An 11,671-nucleotide genomic window follows, 5' to 3' on the forward strand; every position below is an offset into this window, starting at 1 on the left:
TAAGGTAACAATAATAATGTAAAGCTTACCAGAACATCCTCCCAAATCATGTACCGATCGACCTCTGACAGCTCGTCCCATGAATTAATCAAAAAGGAGAGCCTTTCACGAGAAACAACTCCAAGATAACTCATAAACGCATATGCTTTAGGACCAAAAGCCACTCCAGTATTGACATCAATTTCAACACATGTCTTCTCACTAGCAGCACGTTTCAATGCGAGACGCTTCAATCTAGTAGGTCCTCTGCTGCCTCGTCCAGATCGAGGTCGGATTGGAGTCTGATCATCATCCATAAATTCATAACATTAAAATAAATTCAAAAAATACAACCAATCTTGTGTGTGAAGGCAACGTTCCCAAGGTGGCACGGCGGCGACAGCGAACGAGAGGCCGTGGACGCGAACGAGAGGCGGTGGACGCGAAAACAACGACGGAGCATACAAGCAAGAACAAAGGAACTACGAAAGCAATGCAACAGTATCAATGAGGCAATGCAACAGTATGATGAACAGTATATATGAACGAAAAATACATTGGTGAAGGCACGAAAGCTTTGAAAGAGAACCACAAACATACCACGAAGGAACGAAAGCTTCATGAACAGCGAAACGCGAAACGCAAATGAGAGCACAATGAATGGCGAAACGCTTCTGGAGAAAGAAAGAGTAGTGTATGGCGCGTTTCTGAAGTGAGTTAGGGTAAAAAACGGTTTACGAATGCGGCTATTTGTAAAAGCCGCATTCATAAATCAAGCGCTTTCATTTACAAATGCGGCTATAGTAAAAATCGCATTTGTAAATTAAAACGCTTGATTTAGAAATACGGCTTTTAATATAGCCACATTTGTAAACCATAGCGTTTGATTTATGAATGCGGTTGTTACAAATAGTCGCATTTGTAAATGAACTTAATTTCAAAAATGCCACCGTATTTTTTACGAATGTGTCTGTTCGTAAAACTGCACTTAATAAGGAGCCCTTGTTTAAGATTTCTGCACTAGTGAAAACACCCTTAAAAAATAAAAAATAAAACACAATATGAACTTGTTCTTTTTGGTACTATTTCTAAAAAAAAATTAAATTAAAGTGATTCCTTTAAACACGACTTACTTAAAAATAATTAAAAAAAAAATAAAAAATAGTAAAAATACATGCTTTGAACCGCGACTTGAAAGTGAAATATTGACTAAAACTAAAATCGTGTTTGGAATTACTATTTACATATTTTTGTAAAAAATTTAAAATTTAAGTATTTTAGTAAATTTAATAAATAATTAAACCGTTTTCGTAAATTAATCAATTAATTGTATATATTTTATGTTAAACTCAACCATATTCAAAGGCGAACCTAATCTTAAAATGAAAATTTTTATATTTAGCTATAGGTATTTTTGTTTTATGCACTGTATAAAATAAATATTTATTATATAACTACATCTATATATATATATTGTGTTATAATTAAAATTTATAGTGAATAATTTTTTTAATTTATAAATTATATTTTGTATTTATGACAAATAACTTATATTTTGATATTCTTACTTTTAATTATTTATAATATCTTTTTAATAAATATTGAATTTCAACTTTAGAACATAGGTATAATTGAATTCATATTTAAAAAAATATATAATATATTAGGATAATTAAGTTTTTGAAGATAAATATATATTTGAAAATATAAAAAAATTGTATGTAAGAAGAAAAAAGATGTTTTTATTCTCTTATGTGTGTGAAAAATTGTGAATCGGTTTTGTAAAAGCCGAATTAATAGACGAGTTATTGGCAAGCAAACCTGCAACGCTAACTCGACAGTGAAGCTTGTACGAGGTTTCTATCAGACTTGTTATTGTTACTTGTACCTTCTTTGCCATACATAACTTCTTATTTAGCGGATAAAAATGGAGAAACGGTCAGAGCACACCAAAATTAGTGCTCTGATACATATAAGAAAATGGTATATAAGAAGAAAGAAAATGTTTTTATTCGGGTATTTACACTTACTTCATGTATATACTAGTGTAGGAAGACTTTCTCTCTTCAAATAACAATCTAATTAGACAGATCCACTCATCATGATATTATATAATTGGGTACAATATTTTAATAGAAAACGACAAATTTTATGAGTTAATTCATTCAGGTATATCAAAAGAATAAGAGTGTATACCAAACACATATTAGAACTGTATCTCAGGATATAAGATATGAGTTAATAATCTTTCTTATATTCATATTTTTATATTGTTTTACATAGTTATAGCTATATCAATGTATTTTTTATTTTAAATAATAATTATACTGTTTTTTAATGTTATTTTAATTATATATTTAGTTTAACAATTTAACAATTCTTCTGATTATTTTAAAATTTATAACATAACGTTATTGTAACGATAAAAAATAAAGATGATAATTAACAAGAATTCTAATTATAGTTCATTTAATCAAAATGTATTCTTATTGTATATATCCTTAATTGTATTGAATTGATTAAATCAAGAACAACTAGGATTGAATATTAATTGATTAATCTAATCGATTTACTTATTAATTGAACAAAAATACCAATATCATGATGCCACGTGCATTTTGCATACCCAAGAAAATCCTCTTTTAAAATATATAATACCTAAATTAATTCTTTATAATATAATAAGAATATATCTTTATTATACACAATTTAATCATACTCAAGATAAATATCAAGATATTCTTGGACTAGGATTTAATGCATTAATTCATTAATATCATATATATTTATCATTCTATATATATATGAATTGGATCTTTCTATCATCCTCATATAGAGAATAATTTCTTTCTGAAAAGTTTGCAGAATAGTACACTTTGTTTTGTTTTCCATAACATACTGAGAAAGAATGCCGTCACAAGGATACTACTATAACGTGTTGAGGTTGGATAACCAAGACACAACGATTGTGTCTGGTGATACTTTCAATTTCCACATCAAAATTGAATATCACTCAGTTGACACAGATACAGAAGGGTTGCAAAATCTATTTTCTTCATTATCAATTTCCTCTAATGATTTCTTCCGAGAGGGTCAAACTTTCTTACAGTCACTTTTGTCAGGCTTAAGCTTCTCCATTGAATCCATTGATGAAATAACAGAAGGGGTAGTTTCCTCAGTTCAAGAACTGTTTGAAGTTGGTAGCATTGATGATTATCTCCCTTTGGAATCTCAGCACCAAGTCATCCCTTTATTTGTGACAATTATAATATTGGATTTTGGATTTGATGCAGCTGGGGAAGATGCATCTGGGGAAGAATCGTGGGAGGTTTATAGAATGAATCAGTCGAATGAAACCATAACAAAGACCTTCTTGAAGAAATGTACGGTGGTGGAAGGGAGTGATGATTGTTGCATCTGCTTAGAAGAGTTGAATATCAACTGCGAGTGCTACACAATGCCATGCCATCATGAGTTTCATCTACACTGTATTCTCACATGGCTCAAAACTAGTCGCGTCTGTCCCTTGTGTCGTTACTCTTTGCCAACCCTTGACAACTAGCAGCAATCTTACACAGAAACTATTTCAGTATGTTTGATAAATTCATATAGAGTTTCTTTAGTGATTCTTGAGTTGTAGCAAGAGTAGTTATCAAGATTTTGTAATACATTTTTGTTTATTAAATTCAGTGGATTATTGGTTGATATTAGTGTCAAAGAATTTCCAAAGCTATTAGTTTGTGTGCAGAAATTCTGAAAGTTTTAATTCCTAGTTTACTGCATAATGGATTCTACGATCTCATATCAAACTTGAGAATTTCCTAACTCAAATTCTATTCTTGGTCAGTTTAAAGAATATGGATATTATGTTGGAAGGGTTTTAGCTTCTATGAAAGTTAAAGGTATTGGTTTAGTACCATAAAAAGATTCATATATGTTAACCACCTAAATATGCGTAATGCAGTAATAGACCATTCTACTGTCATATTTGTTTAAATTAAGTAGTTGAAGTTTGACTACCATTGTCTTGTGTTGTAGGAGTATGTTAGAAGGATTTTGTAATACATTTTTTGTTTATTCAATTAAGTGGATTATTGGTTTATTTTAGTATCAAGAATTTCCAAAGCTATTAGTCTGTGTGCATGAATGTTTTAATTCCTAGGTTTGTTTGAGTTGTGTGGCCATAAGAAATTTTGTTTCTTATGGAAAAGATATAATAAAGCTTTGGTTAGATCCTTTTATTGCATAATGGATTCTACTATACTGTCAATATCAAACTTCAGAAATTCCTATGCTGTTCTTGGTTATTGGAAGGCTTTTAGCTTATATGTAAAGTTAAAGGTAATTGGTTCAGAACTTTAAACATAAGAATTCTAATATGCCTAATAAAGCATGAATAGACCATTGTATGAACTCTTTTGTGATCTCAGTCTGTGATAGAAGTGGACAAATGTCTAATACCTTCTCCAACTCCATGTAACACTACAAAATTTTAATTTTAGTAAGGGTTTATTAATAAAGGTTATTATAATTTCTGGTAGAGCACACACTTCCTAGATGTTTTCTAAACTCCTAGGAAGCACACTTAGTAGAGGTTTTTCAAACCTCTGATAAACCTCAACAATTTTTTAATGAATCAGTATTAAAATATTTTAATATTTTTTTCTTTCTTCTTTCTTAGTTTTTTCTCTTTTAAACCTAATGTATTCCTTCTCCAAAGCAATGCTCTATAGTGTCAATTAGTAGCTCCAAAGCAAAAGCAAGCATTTATTTAAATTTAATATTTTTTATGTTATTTTTTTCATTTATGAGTACGGTTTGATTTATATTTTAATTCTTAAAATGATTTTGTGCAATATTTTAGTTATCTTTAATAGCATGGTGAACCTGAATAGGCAATTAGTTTTTGTTTAACAATTTAACAATTATTCTGATTATTTTAAAATCTCGTCTTTATAAGATAAAGTTCTTATAATTATTAAACAAATTATAAACTTATACTTAATTGATAAAAAACAAGATTTTTAAAGATTGAATATATCGATTAGTTAATGCAATCAAAATAAATCCTTATTATATACACCGTAATTATATTGAAATGATGAAATCAAGAACAGCTAGGATTGAATATTAATTGATTAATCTAATCGATAAGCGTATTAAACACGTATTAATTACTATAACTAAATATTATAGTATTTTGTTGTGAATATATATATATCGTGATGCCACCTACATTTGCATACGCAACAAAATCCTATTTTATAATATATAATAACTAAATTAATTGATGTAACAAGAAAATATCTTATATATATATACAACTTAATTGTACTTAAAAGATAAAATCAAGATATGCTAGGACTAGGATTTAATGCATTAACTGAATAATATATATTACACTGGAATGATACGATCAAGATTGCTTAAGATTGAATATATGAATTGATTAATTTAATCAGAATATAAATTCATCATACGTGCCTTAATTACACGTAACTTAATTACTATAACTGAATAATAATTAGTTATGAATAAAATAAATCATATATTTTTACGGAAAAAAATATCAATATAGTGATGTCATGTGACATCTATCTACTTACCTCTTTTTATAATAAAATAGATTACAATGATACTTTGAAAAAATTTCAAATTATATTTATAATTCTGTTTATTTCACTTTTACAGTGGTTTTAGTAATTAGGATCCAAGTGTAATGATTCTAAAATTTAAAGTTACATCTATATAATAAAAAATAATAATAATGTATTTAAAATGAAAAGCTGTTTGTGTATAGGATTTTAAAAAACGGAAATATCAGTACGGTGATTCCTGTTACATTTATTTACCTGATATAATCTGGTTATGGTATAACTACTAGTAGCTTATACAGCGCATGATTGATATGTTTGCTGGTGCTATGTAACCCTCCAGAAGAAACATGCAGCATAGCAGACTATTTTGGCTCATGCTAAGCTTTTCTCTTGAAGAGGACAATAACCACTACACTCCCGAGACCTCAGCTCAGCATTCCTCATTGTACTGCACACCGCATTCCCTAATCCCTTGAGCTAGGCTCAAACCCAGCTATAGCAAATGAGCCACATAACACCCCTCAGCAGCATTATAAGATGCCCTGAACAGGAGAACACCAGCACATCTAGTTCTTCTAATTTTCTTTCCTTTACCTGCACCCATTCTACACTCACATTCCTAAAAACCCCTTCATCACACTTGATTAGCACTGCTCCTTTGATAGTCTAGCTGGACCAACCAACAATGCTACTTATCCACAGCAGAAACATCTCCCTTCACTTCTTCTACATAAACCGTCCAGTTGAGGGGATAGCTAGGATAACACCCCTTCGTCTGCACCTACAGACTTTCCACAACCAACTACACTTGTTGGCACTATACCTCCCATTTATTACCCCCTTCTTTTTCCAACTTCTTCCTTCAAAAATACGGGTTATGACTTCATCATGTTGTACGATGTAAATCTGGTTTCAGTGGTAATGAACCCCCACATAGATTCTAGTATGATTCAACAGCAGTATCAGTCTTGGAGACCAATAAGGTACTATCTTCAGGTCTTCACAGAACAATAGACCTGTCCCTACTACACCCACATTCATTCCAACACCAAACTACTCCCTACTCCAGGACATATAGGGTGGTTTATACTTACAGGGCCTCACCCCTTGGTCAAAGAAAACCTCTGTAGAGTTCCAGATTAAGGCCCATTAACCTCTATACACATTAACCTCCCCTGCGTCTACAAGTCTGATCCCAGCCAATCAGCACCTCCTGCCACAAATTTACCCAACTCCAGATAACAGCAGCTCCTTTTGGCTCATAACTTAGCCCACAATCCTCTAACTCAGAGGGAAACCTTCACTTGATATCGTTGCTGCTTAGACCTTGGGCTATACATTTCTATCTTCACTTCCTGGCCTCTTACAACCAGCCACAAACCCGCCATCAAATATAGTCCAGAACCAAGTCATCTTTGGCAACTTTTACAACATCCTCATCCAATCTATCAATACTTATGAATTGATACATACCTGCGTCTAACTCTGTGAGCTACTTTTCCCATATGAAACGTGATACTTCAGCTCCGTCTAAAGTTAACCAGCCCCCTGTATAACCGAACCTTCATCCAAGACCCCTCTTCACCTTCTACTGGCATGCGAAATTGCTCACAGTAACACATCTTTTTCTTCCCCTCAGTCACTCACACCCTATTATTTAATACTCTTTATACATATACCTGGATTAAGAGTCCAATCAGCAAAGGAGTAGGTAAAGGAGTTTGTCCTATGTTTCAACCATGACTATGATTTAAGTTGGGCCATTTGGAAGATCTCATCTGCATCTACTACTCCTTGCTTGAATAGGATAGAGTTTCTCTGGTCTCAAATACACCTTACTACGGTTGCCCATATACCTTTCCAAACCAGATTTTGCTTGCAATTGGCCTGAACTCAATGAAAGCTCACCAAGTGAGTCTTTGGATCATTGTGTTGAACAAGCATAAAACCCAACCAGTTGAGACATAGAGACCAAACAAGTTGTGCATACTTGCATTCAAAAAATAAGTGATGGCATGATTCCTCCTTAATTTGATACAACCCACATATTGTTGAGAGCATCAACACTCCTCTTCTACTTAGCCCCACCCTTGTTGGAATTCTATCTATAAGAGCTCTCCAAGTTTTAGTCACCACATTAGGGAATGTTTTAGCTTTCCAAAGAATCTCAAAAGCAACATGATGGGTACCTCTCGTTTGCTTGGCTAGGCATTCATATGCTGAGTTAACCGTATATTTCTCAAGTTCCCCGTCTCCCCATACTTGGATGTCATTGATATTCCTCTTCACAGGGGCCCTTACTATGCATTCCATAAGATTTGCTTCCAGTTGAGATTTCCACTCGAATTTGTCTTGCCTTCACTGTAGATTCCACCGCCATACTGATCCCTCCCACATACCTACATCTTCCACCTTTTGCTCCTGATTAAGTGACAAAGAATACAGCCTCTCAAACAGTATTTTAAGATTTGACTCGCCTACCCACACATCCTCCCAGAATCTAACCTTGTCTCCCCTCCCTAGTTTCCATCGTACCTCTTCTTGAAACCACCTATCTCCTCCTCCCTCCCTACAAACCTTTACTCTATCCCTCCACCACCACGATTGGTGTTTCACAGAAATATGAGGGCAATCCAGCTCACCTCCATATTTTGAAAAAAGAACCTCCTTCCACTTCCCCACTTCTTGTGAAATACACCGCCATCTCCATTTGTTTAGGAGAGCAAAGTTAAACTTTCTGATATTTTTGAACCTCAAACCTCCCTCTTCTTTCGGTTTAAACAAGTTTCCCCAGCTTACCCATGCTATTGGTCTTTTTTCCTTTCCCCACCCCTAGAGGAATTTCCTTTGAATACTTCTTATACTTTTATAGACCGACTCCGGCGCTTTGAACACTAACAGGTAGAAGAGTGGTATTGTTGTGAGCATTGACTTAATTACACAGCTTCTACCTGTCAACGATAGGAACCTCCCCTTCCACACACTCAGTCTAGCTTTCAGTTTGTTCAAACACAGGTTCCCAGAACGATTTCTTCCTTGGGTTGCCTCCTACTTCTAGACCCAAGTATTTGAACGGGTTGCTCATTAGTCCACAATTCAGGATCTCTAAGTAGCAGCTGAGATCATAATTCTGAACATTGATTCCAGCTAGCTTTGACTTGTGAAAGTTGATTTTTAAACCTGAAGCTAGCTCAAAACCCCTTAAGATAGTCTTCATAATGAACACATTACTCCGGGAATCCTCACAGAAGAAGAGTGTATCATCTGCGAATTGAAGGAGATTGACCTCAACCTCCTTACTTCCAATCTTGACCCTATGCATAAGATTGGCTTTTAGAGCTTGCCTTTCCAGTCCAGCCAAGCCTTCAGCCACCAAAATATAGAGAAAGGGTGTTAGCGGGTCTCCCTGTCTCAACCTTTTTGCTGGCCTAAATTCCTCTGTAGGACTCTCATTCACTAGTACTGATACAGTAGCTAATTCCATGCATCCTCTAATCCACTTTATCCATGTACTATAGAAACCCAACCTTCCAAGCATGTTGTGCATATAGTCCTACCTAACTGAGTCATACGCTTTTTCAAAGTCTACCTTCAAACACAAGCCTCTATTCCCTTTCCTCCTAAGATCTTCTACCACCTCATTTTCCAAAAGCACGCTATCTGCCAGACCCCTATCCCTTATAAATGATTATTGGCTTTCATCTATAATAGCAGGTAGCACTTTCTTTAGTCTTCCAGCTAGCACTTTAGCTATGACTTTGTATATGGCACCCACTAATGAGATGGGTCTGAATTGATCAAGCTTACAGGGGTCCTTCACTTTGGGTACCAGTGCAATAAATGAAGCATTGCACCCTTTGGGGATATAACCCGTCTTATGGAAGACCTCCAAGGCTGTTACAAAATCAACTTTTAAGAAGTTTCAACTTTTCTTAATAAAGTTGAAGTTATAACCATCCGGGCTAGGGCTTTTTGATCTTTTGCAATGCCACACGGCATCCTTGACTTCTTCCTCAGAGAAGCCTTCTATCAACCTCAAGATTTTCTTAGAAGAGAGTGATTTAAACTCAACCCCATCAAGTCTAACCCCAAAGTCTTTTGTTGCTTTGAATCTAACTTAAAGAGCTTTTTTGCTTCTAAACGAACAATACTAGGCTCTTCACACCAAATGCCCCCTACTTTAACCCTCTTCACTTCGTTCCTTAGTCTCCTCCACCTTAGTGATGACTGGAAAAAAACTAGACAAGAATCTCCATATCTAAACCAGTTGGTTCTAGCCTTCTGACGGAGAAGAGATTCTAACTTTGAGTCAGTCTCCCAAAGTCTCCTTACCAGATCCATTCGCTGCCTCTCACTTTTCGAAGCTTGACCATTACAATGTTGGTAGTTAAAGCTCTCAATTTCCTGTAAAATAGACCTCTTAATAGAATTTAGGTTCCCAAAAACATTCATGTTCCATATTTTTAATTCAGCCTTGAGGATTTTAAACTTTTCCTTGAGGCCTTTAATATCACTTCCTTGGTTCACATAGGACTTCCACCTAACCTCCACCATCTTATCAAAGCCTCGTTCCGAATGCCAGGCGTCAATTGATCTAAAGGGTTTGGGACCCTAGTCTTTGTCCAAACACTTAATCATCAGGGCACAGTGGTTGGAGACTTCCCTCCTTATAACATATTGCTTACAGATAGGCCAACAATGCAGCCATTTTTCAATTACAAGGACTATATTAATCCTAATCTTCGTCGTACCATTTGATTTGAACCATGTAAACTTTTTCCCCACAATGGGCAATTCCAATAACAGGTTTGATTGGATGAACTCATTGAACCCCTTTATCTCACTGGTAAAGTCACCCTTATTTGCCCCATGCCTTTCAACTCTACTTCTTATCGTATTAAATTCCCCACAAAAGCACCACATAACAATTTGAGAGACTTCTTTACATTTAGACAGATCCTCCCAAAGACTTTTCTTTTCTTTCAATGAACACTCTACGTACACATTAACCACACATCACCTTTTGGCAGATTTAACATGTTGGCCCACAGTAGCAATATAACATTTCGTCGTTGAGTGACTCTCGTAGCTAAAAGCTTCTTTGTGCCAGATAGAAAGTAAACCTCCATTTCGGTTATCCCCTCCATTGTGAATCCACCCAATATTATTATCTCCCCATAATGAAAAACACCTAGTATCCGTTATTTCAACTGTTTTTGTTTCCTTTATGAACAAAAATTTTGCTTCCTCTGTAGCTATACACCTCCTCAAATACCTTGCTTTTGTTCCTCTTATATTTCTAACATTAATAAAAAATAGAAATAGGTATAAATAATAATTAGTAATAATGGGAAAATTAAAAATAAATTTTTGTAAATTACATACGGAAAAATCCGCACAATCTAATAATTATGCGTCGGATAGGCCCATGCAAAAGTCGCCGCATGTGCGTTCGTTTTGCGTGGGCTTGGCCTACGCAAGATGCGTCCAACTTTCTGACCCACGCTAATTTGTATTTGCTTCCATGCTTTTTTCGTCGGATGCGGAACAGATGATACTCCGACGCATAAGCGTCCGTTTTTTCACTTTTGCGTCCGTTTTTGGCCCACGCAAAATGGTTGTTTTCTTGTAGTGTTTCTAAACCCATGCATCTTCTCTATCCTGATGCAATGTGTAGCCTCCAGTTCCCGCATTAGTTCATTTAACATTGGTTTCTTCCAAGCAAACCATTCTCTTATCCATACTAACCTCCCATTCTCAGGTACTACCATTCCAAAACCCTTGCTCTCTTAAGTTGGAGTCCTTAGAACTAGAATCAACATGGAGTGTAAGGAATCTTTCCCTTAGAGGGATACTGACAGTCCATGCATATTTCCATAATCTTATATTATTTCATTTTCCTTTTTGCTGGACTATGTTCTTATCAAGCCAATTCTCTGATTGTCCACGATCACACACACTCTTAATGTCCCTCCACCAACTTGAGTTGTGTGAGCTTGATTTATTCTCGTTCAATTTTCTCTAAATCATATTTTGATATAAGGATATCTTTCCATGGTCCTAACTCTTTCATACCTACTCTCCACTTCCATTTT

General features: G+C 34.7%; 1 protein-coding gene across 1 annotated transcript; it reads left to right on the forward strand.

Annotated features, from left to right (window-relative positions):
• The first annotated feature begins 2,887 nt into the window (after nucleotides 1-2,887).
• LOC150027164 (putative E3 ubiquitin-protein ligase RHC2A) lies at nucleotides 2,888-3,541 on the forward strand. The gene has a single exon (XM_090303834.1). The coding sequence runs from the start codon at nucleotides 2,888-2,890 to the stop codon at nucleotides 3,539-3,541; it is 654 nt and encodes a 217-aa protein (XP_090159960.1).
• The last annotated feature ends 8,130 nt before the right edge of the window (nucleotides 3,542-11,671 follow it).

This window comes from Phaseolus vulgaris, chromosome 6 (assembly GCF_051622355.1).
Source record: "Phaseolus vulgaris cultivar YP4 chromosome 6, ASM5162235v1, whole genome shotgun sequence".
Classification (NCBI taxonomy): domain Eukaryota; kingdom Viridiplantae; phylum Streptophyta; class Magnoliopsida; order Fabales; family Fabaceae; genus Phaseolus; species Phaseolus vulgaris.